The 22121-nt window shown below is 39.4% G+C and overlaps 1 protein-coding gene across 6 annotated transcripts in view; it reads right to left on the bottom strand.

The window, feature by feature from the left end:
* dlg3 (discs, large homolog 3) overlaps positions 1 to 22121 on the bottom strand; it is a gene marked incomplete at its 5' end in the record, with an annotated part of 71596 nt that overhangs the window by 45968 nt on the left and 3507 nt on the right. For 5 of the 6 annotated variants that reach the window (XM_079480415.1, XM_079480418.1, XM_079480419.1 and 2 more), the window contains one exon: positions 8055 to 8414. In XM_079480415.1, the coding sequence (XP_079336541.1) occupies positions 8055 to 8414 (360 nt within the window). Of the gene's footprint in view, positions 1 to 8054; positions 8415 to 14873; positions 14982 to 17322; positions 17409 to 22121 lie in introns of those variants that run through there. The other variant, XM_079480417.1, reaches the window with a different exon arrangement.

Below are 22121 nucleotides of genomic sequence, written 5' to 3'. Positions count from 1 at the left end.
GCTGTACATGAAAGAAACATTCTGTGAGTATTCTCCCCACATGAACCTTATCTGAGTAGGATGAAAACGCTGCATGTAAACGTGTGCTTGTTCAACTGTTGTGAAATGTTTGGTTTAATACAACAACACAATATCTTTATTGAAAATGGGTATATTCATTTTTAAAAATAAAGGTAAATAACCTTTTTGTCTGAATGGTTCCATAAAGGAACTTTAACATCCGAAGAACCTTTCTGTTTCAGGTTCTTTGCGGGGACAAAAGTTCTTTAGTTTATAAAAAGGTGAGAAAGAGAATCTTTGACTACAAGGTTCTTTGGGGAGACATCTCTAAATAAGTGTTGTCCCAAACCTATATGATTTCTTTCATTTCTGTGGAAAACAAAAGGAGAAACTTGTCTGTTGTTGACTCTGTAATTAAAATGAATGAACTGGGATCCCAGTTTTCTTCAAAAAACAAAAGCTTTAATCTTCATTGTAAATGCAGGGAAAAGTGCAACCAGTACTGTTTCCAAATCTCTCCAAAAGAAAAAAAATAGAGGTGCATTTCATCATGTCCTTTAAAGTCAATGAAAGCCAACGAATTCAAGCTATTCTGTATATAAAATATTTTAGACCAGCAATCTCGTTACTCTGTCTTGTGTGAGTCCATAGGCAGAGGTAAAAGGCAAAGAAAGTCTAAAACAACTCAAAAGCACTGTTAAAAGCACCCACAGACTCCTACAACACAGCGAAAGAATCAGAAAGCTTCGGGATCATCACTCTCCAGTGCTTTTGATTGTGATGCATGCAGATTCTATGATCCATGTGGGAGTTTTAATGCCGGCCGGTGCAGAACGCAGCCAATGATATTTGAAGCATCGCACAGGGAGAGCGCCAAAGCACAGGCACGAAAAGAGAGAATGACTGTGCAAGCTCTCTAAAAATAGACTCTAAAATTCATTGGGATGTTAGCCCTTAAACTGAAGCAGCAGGGAGGGCTCTGCGAAAGATTCTGTAATATGCAAGCAATGCTTTCTGTGGCATGTTTACATGCCTGCTCTTCTTTGTCAGCCTGGCGGGCACGTCCACAACTGAATACGACAAATAAGCTGACCACTATAATTTTGTTTCCAGACTATCACCGCTGCGTTCAGCAAAAACTTGAAATTAAACAAAGCAGGTGAGCGAAGAAACAAACAAGCATCTCTACCCACCCCACGTGTGCTACAGAGCGGCGCAGGGGACCTGCGCTCCAACAGGGCCGCCGACTGAGAGCATATGGCTGACAGGTCAATGGCCACGAGCAACACAGTCACTCACTTTTACACCCACACAAATGCATTTCATTAAGCCAAAATATATACAGTTTAGCGTGAAGCTCACACAGTGTCCTTTGGTTAGTGCATATACAGTTCAATATTGTCATACATTTTTATGCACATCTGTGGCAAAAAAAATTATTGAAGTCTATGGGTCAATATATAGTCTTGGGGCGATTCACACTTCCCGTCTAAAACCGTATGGAAAACGCGAGCCGCACTGCTAAACAAAGGATATATGGATTATAGGCACTGAAAATACCTTGCAATAACTCTGCTACTAGATTTATTTATGCTGTGATCGCCTGTGTCTCCATCTTCACTGAGCTTGTCTATATCGGTTGGCTGGTTCTTGACCTGCGCTGCGGCATTCTGAAAAGTTGAAATATTTTAATCCTGATGCGCGAAATGTGAACGGACCTCTGTAGTCCATAATATATATAATGTAGGACTCAGGTTGGAGGCACAGCAAAGTCAATAACATCAAAAGTCCCTAACATAGAAAGTGATTGGCATGTTCTTGGATTGTTTGTGTAACAAAAAAACATGATGTCTCGTCTGTATCTGTACTTCTGTGGAAGTCGAATGATCAGTTAGTAATGACAAAGATATCATACAGCTTCTGGCGCGGAATATATTACACAACAACCTCTTTAATGGTGCGGTTATAGTGCTTTTTCATTTTTGGAACCTGACAATCTGAGGTCACTATGAACTTTCTTTGTGGAAAGATCTATGTGATGAAAACGTATTGTGTTTGAAAGACAAAAAATAGCATACAGGTTTAAAATGAGGTGAAAATTAAAAAAATCTCATTTTTGAACCAATGATTCTTAAACCTGGACCAATGTGAGCAACTGAAGAACAAGTTTCTTAACACTACAACATGTTGAACATAAGTAACAAGCCGCTATACAGTAGACCACTACAGTCGGTATGTATCTTGGCCACACTGTCTAAAAAATCATTTTTAGAGTTATTTTATAGAAATGTACTTCTTTCTTGTACTCCTAAACTAAAGCCATCTTTAACATGAGTTCCCCACACAGCTATGAAACGAATTAAAGCTGCAGAACTGAGAGATTTCTTTCTATCTAGATAGTTAAAGATGAAAAAAGACAAGCAGACAGAGACACAGCAATAACGGCCATTAGAGACGAAATTGTGCAAAAATATATACATGAAGGCTAGACTATATTACAGATGGAACAAAACTGTCAGCTAACTAGTTCCAATAAAAAAACAGACAACTCTTTTCAGATTTTTCAGGAACGCATCCCTTAACCTTTCTTGGTGTATAAAAGCTAAAAGTGTGCATAAATATTGTAGCATACCACCTTCCCCATTTTATAGTGCATTTGCAGTTATTTTTAATGCTCTCCTCCGTCGTGTTTTTATGGATTTAGTGCATTTTGTTTTAAGAAAAGGTTTAAAACCTTTATGTGTGTGCGTGGCTGGCAATACTTGAACAACAAATAATGCATAAACATGCACACGTGTGTGTTAATGCTAATACTGGGCTAATGCTTCTTAAAACAGACTGCATAGATGGTATCAGTGATATCCAGATCGATACATGTGCTACAAAAAATATACGCCGTAAAAATCATTGAGCATGTCAAGGTAACTGCACCGTCAGCAAATAAAATATGTCGTGATGAAGATGCATATGTCTGTAAAATGCCGCCGAATTCAGTGCTCTCTCGGTAGCAGGATCTCTAGCCGTCTTGTCGCTATGGCAACACCTAAAGTTAATTGGGTACCTATGCAGTGTTAGGAGGAATCAAACACCGTTTTCCCACAAGACCATTTTTCTGTTTGAGGATCTGTTTCTGTGTTAATATATCTCTTAGTTTTCTCATTTGACAAATTGACTGTACTCTGAAGTCAAAAAACAGACCCAGTATAAAAGTAGAACTTACATGATCAACATTTTGCTTTTAACAGCACTGTTTGGATTTCATGTGTGCAAATAAACTATATTGTATGTATGATTCATTTCTAAGTACAACGCTAAATTAATATCAAGTTAAAAGTATTTCCATACAAACCCTTGTGATATAAAATATCTACCTTAGAGTAGGCACATCAATTTTATTCTCGTGATAGATTAATGAAATGCGGTGTCGAGAAAGTAAATTGGCATATGCATGAATTACGTTTTTTTCACAAGGAAAGAGCCATTTCAGAGTATAGATTCTCAGTAAGCATATTCACAAGCATTTCTAAAGCGCAACATCTAAGTCAAGAGAAATAAAACACTGGCAAAAGCAAAACTCGAATTAGGCATATTTCTGTTGAGTAATTTAGATGATGTTACATACTATATATATTTTATAAATGTTTCTATTTTATCCTCAGATATGTGGCTTCACATACAATGATTCTCATTTTCCAGAAGGGCATATATCCTTGGTGGAGAGAGGAGGGTCTCATGGGACCCACCCTAAACCGGCCCTGTCTGGAAAGGATGAGGTATGTCTTATTATCCCTAACATACATCCCCCACCCCAAGCCTGTTTCCTCTCGGCAACCTAAAACTCTACATTACAAGTGGAAATCCAATTTGTCCAAATCTCCCACAAACCCAATATCGTCCACCATGAATACACCGCTGTCTATCACGATGTCTCGAGCTAAGCATCCACCCGTGAGCACTCACAAATGCTAGTCTTGCTCCTGATTTATGACATGAATAATCAACTGAGCGACTTGGCCTACTGCTGTGATCACACGGAGCACAGACACACACCACAGAATAGCACCTCGGATGTAGAAAAGTGTAACTAGAGATGCTTTATCAAGAAAAAATGTATCCTGCATCGTGGTTCGTTTTATTGAATACAAATGCTCAGAATAAAAAAAATTGTCTTTTAAATGTAGACTTAAACTATTGTTGACTGTTTGGATCTCTTTCAATCTCAATTTAATCTTAAAGGACTTAAAGGTTAGTAAAAGATTAAAACATCTCTATATTATTTCTATGTCGCTTTTCATGAGACCTTGGCATAGAAAATAATTACATTTATGCATTTGGCAGATGCTTTAATCCAAAGCGACTTACATTGCAATGTACTATACATTTGTTTCTGACTATGTGCGAACCCATGAACTTGGAGTTTCAAGCGCCATGCGCCATTGTTATAACCACTGAGCCACAGAAAAGCATTTAAACCCCTTATACAATGAGATATTGGCATTGTCCTGCCATAGTATTAACCATCCACCCTCATACGAATCTTTAATGACATCCAATAATGACAAAATGGCAAACATGTTCACAATTTTCTCAAATTGTGATGCAACCAGTTAAAATGGTGACAATACAATTCAAGCCTGCTTTCTATTTTAGAGACTCTAAGGATGAGTTAACAGAAAAATCTTTCTAGATGCAATGCTGATGCTTCATCACTAGGATGGAGGCCGTCTGTACCACAGCTGGGGGTGAGAGATGACAACATCTGAGGTGTAAAGGCTCTAAGAGTAAAATCTACCGCATCCGCCACAGCACACACAATAGAGAATGTGAACACAGATTTAAATTTGGCTCAAAGTTCAATTAAGTGTGTGGTATAAAGCAAGTGAAATTAGGTCAATCAGATACTTCTTCAGGGTACGTTTGACAGATTTATGGCAAAAATGCCAACTTCAAATAAATCATAAAAAGAACAGTACCCTTGCATGTGAAACTTCCAGATACGTTGAATCAATTACAGTACATCAAAACAGGCATAAATTCTCAAAATAATCAAAGATTTTCAGACACATTTTCATATCTTGTGATAAATGAGGCATTTGTAAGGTCCATTTGTTATTTAACTCGAATCATCCTCGTGAGACTGGGCCGTAAAGCTCAGAGGCAGAAAAATGATAAATTGGTGCCTAGGGAACGACGCATTCTTAAGAATAGCTGAGCACCTACATTTCCACTACTCCACATACTGAATGCCAAGTCCTGATACAAATCCACACAGGTCCTTTACATTGATAAAGAAATGTTTCGAAATGCTTCCCACAGCTATGTTATCCATCAAATGGGCCTATTAAATGTTATAGTATACAGTTTTGCATTTAATGAAAATGTACCCTATTGACCTGTGACAATGCATCAGTGCACATTATTTTGAAAAATGCTCTTTTTGAAAATGTAATGACTAATTAAAATGAATAGCTCCAACTCGGAAATGATTGTTGTGGCACACTGACATCACTGATCCCTTTCCTTTCTAAACCCCTCTCCTTCAACCACCTGACTCCACTTATCTATTCCCTGCTGGATACGAGCAGTTCCTTTCTTACATTTTCTTTAAGACACGTCGATGTCAAACCACACTAGTAATAGCACACTGGTATCATATTGCCTTTAAAGGGATAGTTCGCTCCAAAAAAAGTCTGTGATCATTCACTCAAACCTATAGTTTCAAACCTATATAAACATATCTGCTCTGTTAAACAAGAAATGTATTTGTAAGAATGTTAGCAATTTTCAGGTCTGTGACATCATCCACTACCATAGTGGGGAAAAAGGTATATTTTTTGTGATATAACACAAAGTGAGATATTTTGAAGCATTTATGAACACAAACAGTTCTGGGGCACCTCATCTCATTTGTCCTACTATGGCAGTCAATGATGTCACAGAATTGAAAATTGCTTACATTCTCTCAAATATCAAAGTAATTTATACAGGTATGTAATGAGGGTGAGCAAATGATGACAGGATTTTCATTTTTGGGTGAACTATCCTTTCAATATAAATATATCATTGATAAACGCATGCAATACTGCAATACTGTTTTAAGGTTAAATGTTAAAGGGGGGGATGCAATGTGGTGTGTCATAAAACAGTATATGGAGTCAGATCTGTTCTAGATGACATCACAAGACATCATAAATATTATGTTTTCTGATAATTAAATATAGATTTCACTGTGTATTGACTGATATAAAAAAGCTTTAAGCCATCTAAATGTGGCCCTATTGCGAGTAGGGGGCAAACACAAGCTCACAAATCTGCAGCTTCTCTCTCAAAGCATCTCTGCTCACAGCTCCACCAACTGCCTTCTCTTATGTAACCCTCTCTCTCCTCAGCCCGCCTGTCTTTATTGGCTGATTTCTCTCTTAGCATTTTCACCACTATCATTGCCACATTCCTATGCTGTTTTATGATTGCCAATTCTCTCTCCCCAATGACGGATATTTTTCCCTTTTCACTCCCCAGCCTTGATTTCATCACATCTCAAGCTAAAATGCATTCAAATTGACCACAGAAGCGAAAATCGGCGCAGATGAAATGCACCTGCAAGGCCTTTAGACGCTACAGTTTCCTTTATATGCATTTTACAGGCACCGGCCTGGGCAGAGGATAAACCAACAAGATGATGCTGCACATGCCCTCCGTACATATGAGAATCTTTACTGTAGCATCATTGTCCTATATTCTCTGTTACACACATTCCTTCTCATTAATTAAACATACACCCCATCAATATGGCATCGGGTATTTCATACAGTTCATGGGAGGAGACATATGTTTTGTTTCATTTCACCTGATGACATATATCATCATGAGAAGGAAATTAAGAGAATAAACAGGAAATGTCAGACATTAAGGGCTCATTTATTCAGTTTACAGCAAATGTTGCCAAGACGTACACATGCATAATTCATGATTGAAACAAAAGCGAACAGGGAAAAAAAATCACGCCGGTTTTGACTGGTGCTTCTGCAATTCTCTGAACCGAAGCATCGGCACAATTAGTCAGCCCTCCGCTCACACCTTTCTCCCTGTGCTTGGGAAATTTCACCCTGACTGCCACCGAGATCTCACCCTCCATTTTACTTGCTCTGCGTCTCTGAGATTTTCTCCGTTCCGCCTCGGCCGCGCACACAAAAACCAATAAAAACCTGTGTGCTCTCACACACCCCCACACCATGGACGTGCACGCACGCCGAAAGCACCGAGCATGCATGGAGCCTGTTTCACATGAGAGGCTGCCTCCTCCATTTTATACATTCAGAGCATCCCTTCCCCCATCCCTGCTGCCACTTACACACACCTCACTTAATTACAGCTTCTGTTCCCTGCTTTGCTCCGATATGCTTTAGATGCCCGGTCACGGGCAATATGAGATTAAAAACAAGCTGAAATGGCCGGGCATGGCTCGAGTGAAATGTAGAGATCTGCCCTGTGTTAAATATCTGCTAGCGGCATGTGCACAACGTACGATCAACCATTAGAGATCAATAAAAAAAGCATAATAATCAAGTGTGCGTAAATAAACTCTGAAACAAGACGTTTGTCACAGTATTTGTATTTCATATAAGGTTGCAGGATGCTTCGCTTGGTCAAAACTCCCATCTACTGTGTGGATTAAAGTGGTCACTTGTTGCAACGTTTCTCTAAAGCAAATTCGAGCTAAGTGGTCACCACGGCCCTGTCAAGCCTTGTCGATTGATGGTGTACAAACTGATGAAACCAAAAATGAAGTGATGGAACGGTGAGAGGATTAAACTCATCCTTAGAGAAAAAATCTTGACGAACATATTGTACAGCACATGTGGTATGAAAGGATCACCACTGGATGAATCCCTTAAACAGATCCTTTCCTAGCGTCTTTCAACTATCCCGCACAAGATTTTATCCAGAATGATTATGCTCACTTTCAACCTAGCAACCACATATAACAACTGCCTACCGCCTGCTGCCTACTCTCAATGCCCCCAGTGGCTGTCAGACACAGAAAAGGCATTTACCTGGTCATACCAGTCCCGATTGGAACAGGTGCACTCTGGCCACCATCCTGCTTGACCTCCCGAATTGTTACCATTCACCTTGGGGCCGCCCTTGGATTGGCTCTTGGGGTTGGGGCCTCCGGGGCCCCCGGCCGACATCATTTTCCCTTTACTTCTCCCCAACGTGCCCCCTCCACCCATGCCCCCTCCTCCACCCGAGGTTTGGGGCGGTAAGGTCTGGCCACCCCCATAGCCAGCCGGGTATCCGTAGGGTTCGGGTTGCCAGTCTCCGTAAGCCGGGTCGTCCATCCTGCGCAGGGCAGCCATGCGGGTCACTTCATAGCATTCTGGACACTTGCAGCAGTGGTGATGTTTGTGCATGCTGGCTTGCTCACGCGGTGCGGTGCGTTGTGGCTCTATCACTCTCTCTCTCTCTCTCTCTCACTGCTGCTGCCTGCTCAGATCAAACGCAGCTACGGCGGTACAAAACGCACAAATCACAGAATTGTCGCCAATCTCTCTCCCCCGTTAGTCTCCTCTTTGTTCCTCCAGATCCAGAAAAACAGGCAAGGAGGTAGCGACAGGGAAATGGAAAATAGAAAAAGATTCGTAGTCTTCCTCCGTTCGATGTAAAAGGTTTTGAAAAATAATGCTGAAAATAGTGTATGATCTCGGAATCAGAGACCAGCCCTGATGGAAGAGTTCTCTTCTTGCTTCTTTTGGTTCACAGTGATATTTATATAAATTCATACATATATAGCATTATTTGTTTATATATATTTACACACACACGAATACATATAAAAATATCAATATAAACAGACAAGCACAAATACAGTTATATACAGGTATATATGTATACATATATATATATATATATAAATATTAATATGCGTGTGTACAAATATATATAGAGAGATATATATATAAAGAATCCTATATATATATATAAATGATATCCGTGATCAGATCTTCTTTTGTATTTCTCTGCTTGCCAGATTTCCTCCTTCCGCTTGTCCTCCTGCTTCTGGAAGCGTTTTCTTTCCTTCTTTCTCTCACTCTTTTCTCAGCCTGCAGAGAGGAGCTGAGCACTGGATTGACTCTCAGCCTGCTTGCCCTAGATGTGGATTATACAGAGGGATGCAGGCAAGCGAGAGAGACAGAGTGGGAGAGAGAGCGAGAGCCATAGAGGAGGAGAGAGAGATGCATAGCAGCATCCCTCCAGCACCCCAGCCCTGACAGCCACAGCCAATCAACTCGCAGCTCAGCCATCAGCAGCAGCAGCACCAACACAGGACCGACTGCTTCGGAGATTACTCTTAAAGGGCCAGAGCACCCACAAATCAGACGGCCCAAATGGAGACACAGAGGGCATGTTATTAACCACCATGGCTTCACCATAGGAGAAACAAAGGTTTGCACTATTTGGGCATACATAAGACAAAATAACATGTTTTAGGTTACCTATTTTTCTATAAAATTTGTGCATTATTAAGTAACTTCAGGATAAACAAAACCATAGAACTTTGTTGCATATGGTAACACTGGGAGACATTATATTTATTTTTTAAAGGCCCAGTGTATGAAATTCAGCGGCATCTAGCGGTGAGGTTTTGAATCGCAACCGACGGCTCAGTCCACCTCTTCCTTTCGAAGCACTGCCGTGGCTGACACAGAACTAAGATGTTCTCACGTTTTCAATTCTTTGCCAAAGGAAGAGTTCCAGACTTACTTTTTTACAGGGAGCACTGTAGTCCCTGACTGAAATTTTTAGGAGCACAAGCAAATTATTTAAGTGCAATACAATGCAATTATTCAATTATTTTCCCCCAAATAACTGAATTACTGATATTGACCAATAAGTTACTTGATGACCGCAGATTTGGTTCTGCTTATTTAAAAAAAGGAAATTGTGTTTGTCAGAAAGTATCAATTTAATTGAATAATAGTTAAACAACGTTTCCTGAACTCCTCCGCATTTAGTTTTGTTTTAAACGCCCCATACATCAAATAGTTCGTCCTCTTGAAATAGTCTTTCCACATGAAATAACAACTAGAAGATATTCCAAATTTGCAGCTCGCACATGGGCGAGTACTTGTAAAAAAATGCTTTGCTGTCTCGAAAACTGGTCGCAAATTGCAACTATTTAGTCGTTCATTTAGCAGTTTGTTCATTAAGGTCTACAACATGGTGAATTCCTTGTGAGGGGACACGCAGTATATGTAGATAGAAATATCTCATATGGGTTGAATAAAAACATAACGCTTCGTTATGTAAGGTCTTTATACACCTCTGAACACATAGTTATGTATATTATAATTGAATTTCTGTAAATAGATCCACTACAATATTACACACAGTACCTTTAAGAAATGAAATCTATATATTTAAGCAATATGAATAAAAACTAAGTTGTCTGAAAATGGGAGGCTGAGGTGCAAGAGAAAAATGACATCATGTGTGTCAATGTACAGATCAATTATTTTACTTCAAACTTCTCAAAACATTATAGAAAATTGTTGTAAAAAATGTATTCCAAACAAATGTACAAATAAAAAACTATGTCAAACTAGTCGCCTTCAAGACAAGCTATATAAATATACTGTACAGTGTAATATATAGTAAGGAACCCTACAGACGATACCTTTTCATCATAAAAAACTATATCAATATAAATTTTGTTTGTGACCTTGTTATCATCCAATTGATAGTTTTGATGACTTAAACTGAAATGTAAAAAAAGATGCTGGACGTTCAAAAACTGTTATACCATTTGAAACATGACCAGGTATAAACATTACTAACTTATTAAAGAAGTGTGTATGGCATGCATGGGCATGTATGTGAATGTTTTTCTCTATATGCAGGAGTCATTTCCTAAATGCACTGAACACTATTCTGTCAAGCCCCTCCAGGAGGCACACACATCAGGCTCACACTTAATTATATGCACTGGTGACCCACTTCATTACCACCGTGTTCTATTGAGGAAACTTTACAATATCTAGGATGAAGGCCAATCAGAGACCAGAACATTGCCAAGACCAACAGGGAGTGTATGGGTGATGCTGAATGTCTGAAAATTGCATTACAAGCATATTCATTATGGCACACTGGACACACGTTGTGGCCACCCTTTTGCATCACTTTTCCATACACCTTCCTTTGCATCCTGTCTTCAAAAGATTGATCTATAGTTTAATTTTTCTCCGTGGGGGAATTCTAAATGTAACCGGTTAAGGATGAAGCGTAATGCAAAGAAGCAGAGTGTGCTTATGTGCATGAGATGCATGCTTGCATTATGTCATGTGTTTGTGTCAGTGGCTTTCAGAGTGTGAATGCATTTGGGTGCTTCAGTTCCTCTAGAGAAGAATTAAGGATAACAAAAAATCTATTTTAAAAAATCACAGCTGATCAATGACCCAGTCCGTGAGTAACAGCTACAACACAGTATACAGTACACATACATGCCACAAAGGGTATGACCCTCAGTACAGAAACGAAGGGGAAAAGATGTTTACTCGCCAATCTGAGCCCTGCATCACAAATGATTTAAAATTAAATTAGTTTATACCATTCCCTTAAATGTAACCTTATGTTTCTATAAAAACTTAATAGTGAAACACCACCGTTTAGAAATGTAAATTATTTGTTTTATTATAGTTGAAACATTAAATTGCAGAAAAATAACTCTATTCATTTCTTGAAGCTCTTCTCTGTTCTCTTTTGCAAATGACTGCATGACAGATGCATCCTCCGAGGCTAAATGAAGAAAAGTAGTACAGATGGATGGTTAACAGACAGTGGGTTCAGCTTTACTATCAAACGCACTGTCTATCTGCTTTTTCTAGTATTGACAGCTTGGTCTGATCATTGACTAAGATTAAAATATAGCGGTACGAAATGTGTATTCAGAGTAATAAAAACGTATTCTGTACAGCTATGACTCACATTTCTTAAAAAGATGGAAAGCAACCTATTCTTGAGAAATCTGAAGGAAGCCCATTATTGATAAACTGTTTAAATGAAAAGGATTTTAGTATGATCCACAGGGGTTATGACATGCAGCATGCCATATATCTGACAGCTCCTGTTGCTTATTATCTGTTTCTGCATTCCCACATAACATAACACCCCCAGCTTGTCTCACCACCCCCCATACGCTCTCTCACATACAAGGTATCTATAGAAATTTCTGTGCATTCTCATAGCAGCCCATGTGACTGCTCTCTCGTCACCTGACAGGATGTATGCCCAAATAAGGCAACATGGGACGCAAGCAGTCTTAAAGGGGCACTTACATTCATGTAACATTTCCTTTGAATGAACCGCAGAGAATTACTCTATGAAACAGGTGCAGAGTAACTGATGATAGTCCGGAGAGTCTTTGTAGCTTTTAATATTACATGAATTATTTCATAATTATCACATAATTCATTTGCATAACACATGGCGTAAATGCGACCGGCATTAATTGTTCAATATGCATATTGAGCCGCAATGCATGGGCGCAGATGGAGAATGGTCATTCACAGCGGCATTGCAAGGTCAAAAAAGGGTTTCGGATTATCACCTAAATACTCGTAACCCATTGAGTCGTGGCTCTTCCACACTGACTGAGACAATAAGCTAAAGTGCCCGTGAAGGCTGTGACTCCTATAAATAGGCCTGGTGACAGAAAACAGCTGCTGTACCAAACACCGCACATCTGACTGACAGCATAATGATAAGGGGAGTGAGGGAAAGGGAGAGGAAAAAGAGAAATGGAGAAAAGAAGGGAATATGGGCTTGTTAACTCTTTGAACTAGAGGTTCAGAGAGTTGAGGGCTATTGAAGAGACAAGAGAGTTTGATAAGGGACATATCCACACTGCAAGGTTTGGGAGAGACATGTGCATTTCAATTCAGGACTGACACTGAATTGTCATTCTCTGTGTGAACGCAAAATAGTTACTTAAAATAGGAATGAGAGACAAAATGAAAACTAGTAATAGTTTGATCTCATGTATAACAAACACAAATCTGAACGACAACAATTTATGGCGTTTGGTTCCTCCTGACAAGATCCAAACTGCTTTTAACCAGCATCTCCAAGTCAGAATCGTATGTATGATTTACTCCGAGATCTTTATTATGTGCTTCTAAATAGCTTTGCAAATATAATGTCACTACCCGATTTTTAGGAGTGAATTCAGGTACAGAATGTGCTTACGACTTCCATAAATAAGCAAGCTTTAAGAATAAAACAAAGCATTTAGAAGAGAAGCGACACTGCGTTTAGCTGCAGTGGTACTGTATGTGTGTTATACTGTTTCCATACCGTGTATATAACAGTAAATGTAGTAAAGTAGGTGTGAAAACAATGTGCAGGATATGACAGGACAGAAAATGACTCAGTGTGGGGGGTTGGGATAACTCAAAATGTTTGCTGATGAACAAATGAGAATGAGAAACCTGATCAGACAGACGGTTCTAAATGCAGAGAGAAGATTCCTTCGTGTTCTCGAATACGCATTCACATCTACCGGCTTCTTCCGCATCATCTTAGATTTATGCATTTCGAGCATCGAATTAACACGATGTTAGATGCGAGGCATGCATTTCTCCCCTGTGTTGTGTCTCACATATGAGAGAGGTGGAAAGATGCAACAGAGACAGCAAAACAGCGACAGAGAGAGCGGGAGCGAGAGAGACAGCCAGTCTGTAGGGATGCAGGAAGGGGGAGGAATTTGGTTTCCATGGCAACATGCGGAAGGCTGAGCTCTAGGTGTCCGTTCCATCTCTAACTGCGTTGCACTGCACCGGCCCTCGGCACGCTCCCCCATCCTCCCCCACTCTCTGCAGCTCTCTCTTCATCCCTCCCCACCACCATGCAGCCCTCATCCTCCCTTCCATAATGTGTGGAAGACACGACACCACCTTCGGCCCAGCATCACCCAGCCCTGCTGTCAACAGAGCACTACTGCCTTGCAAAGAGTCCGTGCTTTGATGTAGACAATGGAAGCTCTTTCTTCTTACCACGGCGGTCCCACGCTCTTCAGCCACGACACGAGACCACACCCACGCTCCCATCCCCACCTCACGCCCCCGATTCGCGCGCTAGATATCCGCTCAACTGAAACGGCAGCGCTCGCAGGCACTGTGCCACTACATGCCGCTGGGGGTGCTGTGATTGGAAAGATGTGAAAATGAGGGCTGCCATGATAAAGTGGGATCTGATTCTTGCACCTTCATATAGAGTATTTCAAAAAAGATTGTGTGATTACAGCATCTTTCTGAGAGTCTTCCTGTAAGCTGCACTGCAGCTCAGCTACAATCCACTTATGAAGACACACGATCTCACAGCACTGCAACCATCAATATGTATTTATGGACATCTACATTCATGTCTCATGGTACATTCATAAGCTGAAACATCTTTAAATAAGCAAATAATATAGCTTGATGTTAAAAACACATGCATCAACACACCATAGAGAAATGTGTTTAGAGTTATATTGCATGAAAAACAAGACACTATATTTTAAACTTATGCTTATGTTTACCATAAATACGTTAAAAAAACACTTTTGAAGGATTTTATAAAGAAATCTAAACGTGTCCTATGGTGTGACAGTGAACAATTTGAAAAAAAGAACAATGATGATACGTTTATCTTATGCTATTTTATATTTTACAATTATTAATAATATAAAATAATCATATACCTATGAATCGTATAAAGTGAAAATAATTTTGAAATGGTCCCTTAATTTTACGCTGATATATATATACATATTCAAAAAATGTTTGCCAAAGCTGTAAATGAATGACTGAACTGAATGCATGTCAGTCACAAACCTTGGGTGTCTCTACATGAGAGCAGCTTACGAGTCCAGATACCCTCTCCACCTTCTGAGGGCTCCTCCTGCTGGTGACACGCACACGTGACACACCCTCTTCACTCTGCTACACAAAACAGAAATTATACAGGTTCAGGGTGGCATTGATCAAACATAAACACACAGCAAACACTGCCAAATCTAATCACCACAATTTCTATTTCTTTAAATAAATATAATAAATCATGTGGTGGACCAGTAGTGTTTTTAAAATAACTGAATGTGTACTGCTACAGAAACAACAATTATAGCTGTGACCGAACAACAGCTCCCGGGTTTGCTCTGAAATAATCCAACACGGGCATTAAGGGCTATTCAATGTGCTAACAAACAGGATCACAGAGAGCCAAATCAAACCATCGACAAGCTGGTTTAGATGTACGGACATCTGCATTATAGTAACACAGAAAACAAGCTGCACAAACACAAACAAAATCTGGCATGGGAAAAGATTCAATACACAGCATTTTAGAAAATAAAATGATGAACAACCATAGCAAATACCTCTTTAGATTCTTGGACCTGTTTATCATCACTTATTCCACACTCACGTACCACGAGCAGCAGAGGGCAGCCTTTGGAACAGGCCATAACACCAGATGGGACAAAGACCTCTATCAACGTTTCTAGATAACAAACTCAACTCTAAAATGTTCTTTGGACAAAGCTAGTTCGATTATGACAGCAGTGTGTTTACATATAAACACAAACGGAGTCATGCAGGTTTGTGCCATTAGGCCACACCCAATTGAAAGCCTCAAATAAGCAGCCACAACTAAAACCAAACACATTTTGTACAAATATTTCTTAATGCAGTACTGCTACGACCAAAGATAACATTAAAAAAGTGAATTTACCATTCCTAGCACTGGCTCCATTTGAACTGATTTGGGAATTATTAGCCACGCCCCAGATTTGCCTTCATGTTATCTTCAGCACTACACGAGGTGGACACTGCAGCTCACAACATCCAGGAAAACTGCAGTCGCAAACCCAGAGATGAAAATACAGCAGAGACCCTGCTGATGCCCAACACCATTGAATCACTACAGCTGATAAAACGTACTGTACCATCCTGCTTACAACAAACTGTCAGCTTTTTACTATTACTCTAGTCCAAGTATCAAATTGACAGCAAATGATGTATCCCAGTTATATTATCAGCTATAATACAACAGAAGCACCAGTGAAATGAAACATTAGTGAAAGACCCGCTGCCCTTTTCTGTTTTACACAAAGGCTTGATGATAATCATGCTGTAAATTATTCCAGGGACCGCTGCCTTTCTTCCTCTGCACCAAATCGGGAAATTTGCAGACTCATTTCATTTAACGTCTCTTAGGTGACTGCACGCTATGAATGCTAATGAGGATCTAGCTGGACACTCATTCAGATCATAGCCTCCGCTATATCACACAACAGGGCTGTGCCTGGGCTCACGCTCAACAGCCTTCACTACACGTCACACAGTGACCCCTGCAGTATTTCTGTGGAACGTGTGTCAAAACACGATCATGCTTCTGGAAACTGGCAGTTTTGAAAGGAGGAGGGCAGTGCTCGCTGTTAGCTTGTCCAAACATCCACTGGTCATCTATTAGAACTGACCTGATACGTTTTAGATGTACAATCTGTCATACACAACATTAATTATACTGAAGAGAAGATGCAGCTCACATATGTTTGATGTTTTGTTTCTATCAACTTCAAAAATATCGATCTTTGTTCGTCTCCACTGTGTGTTTCCTTACGAAACATATGGAAGCTTCTATTGAAAAACGGATGAACAGAGAGTTTTAATGTATTTAATGTCTATAAAATCTATATAAAGTCTAGCTTTAGGGGTTTCAAGTCTGAAATCCACCGCTTTCAAACATCAGTGATCGTCACTCGACGAATAAGGAACTATTTTAGACAAACCCAAGTGCATGTTTGTGTGAGCCCTCAGAGAGACCACAGAGTGATCCTCCCTCACTGCAGTGCTTTTAACAGAATCCGGAGTGAAGTTGGGGTTATTTTCTGTGCTTTGCCTATAAATACTATGTATGGTCACATGACTGCAGACACTTGTAACGAAAGGTCTTGATGATGACATCATCACGCAGCCTACTGATGAGCACTTGATGTTATCACTGCAGTGCTTTCTAGAAATGACTAATGCTCTGCACTCTCTGTAACTTTCACACTCTCGCATTTATCCGTTCCCTGTTCCCTCTATCTCACACATTTATTCTCTTTCAGTTCAGCATTTTATTCCTATAACCTTCTATCACATTTAGCTTTGTGTTTGTTATTATCTTCTAAATATAACACAACACAACAAAATGAACACAATATCATGTTGTAACGGGACACATTAAAAATGTCAGAAGGATGAAAAACAAACCTGCCCTTTTTTGGGGGGCTCTTACCTCCAATGTGTTCACAGAGCTGCTCTCTTTAAGTCCATTTTGTACCGCATTCATTTGCAGGGTTACCTCATAGCATTCCTGAATATCTGTGGAATAAATAATTGTAGTATTTAGGCTGATCTCTGCTTAGCAAATTTTTACAAGCTGATTCTAAATTGTGTTTACATTGTAGCACAAATTATGTCAGTATTACAGGTATATAGGGGAAGTTCCCCAGACAGGGCTTAAGCCTAGTTCCAGACTAACTAAAATGTTAGAGGTCTCTTGATAGAAAATCAACTTGCATTGACATTTCTTAAAACATATCAAGATAGACATCAGTAATGTTTTTTTGTAAAGTACATTTTAAAAACAACTTATATATGCTAATTTAACTAAGGCCTAGTCCTGACTTAAACCTATCCCTGTCGGGAAACTGCCCCATAATGTATAATGGATGGTTAAAAAAAATCCCATTTATTTTACAACCCCTTACATAATTTCAAACTTAAATGACTCTTCTCATATGAGGGGAAGTTTAAAGAAATTTCCCTATCCACACAATCAAAGCTCAAAAAATGACAAATGCCCCAACGAACACATCATAGAAGAAAACCATACTTAATAATTTCCCCTTTTTGTTGGACTGTTTCTTTAATAGTCCACATTACAATTATAAAAGCCATGACAAAAACCACAGGTGCACAATGGTCAAGGCCAATGTTGACCTCGGACTTAGCTTGAGTATCTGTCCAGCTATTGTGGGTCTCTATAAATATCACCCAGCAGCCTTATCCAGAATTCCTGTCCATAGTGGGTTTAGAAAGTCAATGCAATAAAGCTCAGTAATGCTCACAGAGAGGCTTCTAAAATGACTCACTTTTGATAGCACAGAGCCTGAACAAATAGTTTGTGCAAACTGGAACAATTGGAAAGACATCAGTACACAGTAATGCAGAGCTGAAGGAACAAAATAAATGCTTTGAGATTGTTTGATGTATACAGTAAGATTTCATACCAAATATTTATGTATTCTCAAAGTGATTGTTTCTTCTTAACAGCATCTTTTTAAAGGAACAATTTACCCCAAAATGAAAATACTGTCTTCATACACTCACCCTCAATATGTTTCAAATCTGGAGTAAATTATGACACAATTTTTATTTTGGGGTGAACAGTCCTTTTAATTACTTTTATTTATTGATCAAATATTGCACATCTTATCCAATGCAGAAGCAAACAAATAGGATACACTACATCACAAGAGCAACTTTCTTTTCCTAGAAATGCATTTTTCATTACTTTAAAGTTGTGTCTGCACACCAAACAAATCTGTTATAAAATTAGTTGCTGATTTGTTTTTATCAATTTTATAAAAGTAGTAGCCCTGTTTAACACCTTCTCTGGCACAATATATGCACATTCTCATAAATTGTATTTACTTAGACCATAAATAAAAAAGGAAGCATCTAAAAGTAAAATGAGGCCTGACTAAACACTTTTTCTACTTCGAGTAACAGTTATGCAGCTAAAGCTTCGCTGTTCTTTACCGCCATAACTCCATGCCCATTCCTCCCCCTTAAAGCCCAAACTATTTGTGTCCTCAGCAACCCTTTCCACCCTCCACACGTCTTACCTCATTTACCTCTAAGGTCACTAACTGCCTTTGGCCTGTGGTCACCAACAGAGGAGCAACCAGCTGATGAGAATGGAGGGAGACAATACCGCTGATGTCACCCCCACTCCCACAGGGGCCCGCAGCCCGCACTAATAACATAACAAGATGCTTGTTACCTCGCCGTCCCTTTGAAGCCTGACACGCTCTGAGCCCCCTTCACGCTGGAAGAAATGAGCGGATCCTTTTTAAGACGGAACAAGAAAGAGCTAGCAAGAAAACAAACTCTTTTTTTGGAGTCGTGAAGAAAAAAGGGATAGAACTTGGACTACCGATGCATATGCATGTGTGTGTGGGGGGGGGGGGGGCTGTTAGGGGCAGTAATGGAGTCCCACTGGGGTGCAGAAGGAAAGACAGTAGAAGAATGGGGCTATATGACTCATCATGGCTGTGTCTGTGTGAGCCAGTGTGAGTGGGAGGGAACAGTGTGTGGGAAGCAGTTTCACTGCCTGGCTGGCCAGCGCCAGATGAGAGAGAGAGAGAGTGAGAGAGAGAGAGAGAGAGAGAGAGAGAGAGAGAGAGAGAGAGAGAGAGAGAGGGAGAGAGAGAGAGAGAGAGAGAGAGAGAGAGAGAGAAAGACAGAAGGACACAGGGAAAAGTAAACTAGAGAGTTCCATTAAAAAGCGGATGATTATAATAAATTCAGCTGTGTGATGAATGGAACTATATAAGTATGTCAGGCAGAAACGCCTCCTTGTTTAGTGAAGCTGTGTTTAATGTTACATTTTAAAGATGTGTAAGTATTGAATTAAGTCTTCATCGAGGAGACCTTTACTCTTTAAATTACTGATTGAAACATAGCAGATCATGATTATTCATAGCTATCTGTTCTTATTATGAGCATTCAAAGGGATATTTCACCTAAACATTTTGTCATTATTGACCATACTAGACCTGTATGACTTTCTTCCTTCTGCAGAACACAAAAGAATATATTTTGAAGAATGTCGGTAAAAGAACAATATTGGCTCTCATTGACTGTATGGACACTTCTTAAAATATCTTCTTTTCACAAAAGTAAGAGTCATGTCAACGTATTAAATGATGTGAGGGTTAATGAATAAGTAATTTTATCTTATCACATTATTTTTGTGTGAACTGTCTCTTAATTAATAATAATGCATTTTATTTCATGGCGCCTTTTAGAACAACCAAGGTCGCCACACAAGCAATATAAAGGTCACTGCATAAGCCACGCCTCTTTCTCTCTTCAAATGACCTGCGGTGCACACACGGCACTCCGAAAAGTTGAACAACTTCCATCTCGATGCAAAAATGTTCCGGGAAATGTGAATCAGGCCTAAAACTTCTGCTGAACACAAAATGTTATTTTAACAAATGCGGAATTTTATGCCCTATTATGGAAGTGAACTGTTTGGTTTCAAACATTTTTTAAATATCATTCTGTGTGTTGAGCAGAACAATGGGATTTACACAGGATTAGAACAACTTGAGGTTGAGTTAATGATGACATAATTTTCATTTTTGGGTGACCTTATCCCTCTAAGAACCAGTCTAAATGTAAACATAGCCTCCATTTCTAATACATGACTGCATTTTATTGCTGTATGTACACTTTTCAAACTCAGATGTCTAAAACACATTTAAATACTTTTGATATACAGGAACGTTTATTGCAGACGGGCGAAGTTGTGGTAGCTTTTTTCCCCAAAAAACTTTCCATCAGTATGTTCCCTGAACTCAGTAAATCCTAAGACCGCATGAATTCCTGGCCACTGAACAAGGAAAGCTTATTTTGCGTAACTACACGTCCCTGCTGACAGAATTTATTTTGCAAAACCGATACTTTTAAATGGGCTTAACACTTAATTTCTATGTCAATATGAAGTGGACACACTGCATTTGTTGGAGCTGTGTTTATACATTTGGTTGATATGTCAAGGGATAGTTTGCCAAAAAAACTACAATTCTTAGTCACCGTCATGTCATTCCAAACCTCTGTGACTTTCTGCAGAACACAAAAGAAGATATTTTTAAAGAACGCTATTAACCAAACAACACTGCATCAATTGACCACTGTGACATTTCTTAAAATATCAGAACAAAAAGTCATAAAGGTTTTGTACGACATGATGGTGAATAAATGATGACATAAGTTATTTGTTTAGTAAATGATTGCTTAGTAACCTTAGTTACTTTTGAGCATTGAACTGATACAGAATCTAAAACGTTCCATCGGTTACTATCCAAGCAATGCTGCTTTCATTCATGTTCTTACTCACTGTGAAGTAAAACCGACATACTTTTGTATCTGAGAGGAACTTACTGTAAATAAGATAAAAACAGACTTTTAATACCCAGCAATGTAAACCTGCGCGTTAATATAGGGTTACATTTGGGCATGTAACCCGTCCTAGTATGTTTAGGAACAAAGGGATGAGTGTGCAGTTCGGGAAACCTTTGTTCAGAATTGTGCAATCATGCAGACAACCAAACAAATCCACAGTCGAATCTTCCACCCAACCATCACAGGGCTGTATTGTTACATGTGGCAACTGTATACATCCCATACATGTGATGATCATTATTTTGTTGTTCTAATTCCTTTGTTTTATGTGGCATCAATTCATTTTTTAATGACTGGAGATAACATGTGTGATCTCCAAATATCTTTAACTATTTGCATGAAACAGATATTATTCACACACTACACGCACAGCATGCAGCTCCTAAAAACACTTACGTAGCAAAAGCAGAGATATTTCTACGCTAGAATTCATATTGTATTCCGTTTTTAAACTCTGGCCAACACCCAAGAGGCTGGAGAGATGATTGAAACCACATGTTGCTCAGAGCTCAGCCTTGACATGACCTCTCTCCTCAGTACCTGAGAGACAGAAAGTGTCGACCTCCACAAAACGTAACCCTAATCTGGCCTAAGAGCAGATATTTCACTGCAGCCTTGAACTATTTGTTTATCCATCTACCTACACATTAGCCCACATTCTTGCTGATGTTCTGACCTCTTTCTGGAATGTGAGAATTCTTATCCGCTTACTGCGCTATGCCAGTTTTCAGGCTGTGGGTCTGATTCAAACTGAGATAAATGAAGGGCATTTAAAACATCTGTTAGGTCTGCTGTAGTTGGACAGTTTTATCAGGGGCCTAGTAAAGCACATATATC

This window comes from Barbatula barbatula (assembly GCF_947034865.1).
Source record: "Barbatula barbatula genome assembly, chromosome: 18".
In the NCBI taxonomy this organism is placed as follows: Eukaryota; Metazoa; Chordata; class Actinopteri; order Cypriniformes; family Nemacheilidae; genus Barbatula; species Barbatula barbatula.
The sequence above is the reverse complement of the archived record's forward strand: the minus strand, read 5'-3'. Positions and strand labels throughout refer to the sequence as shown.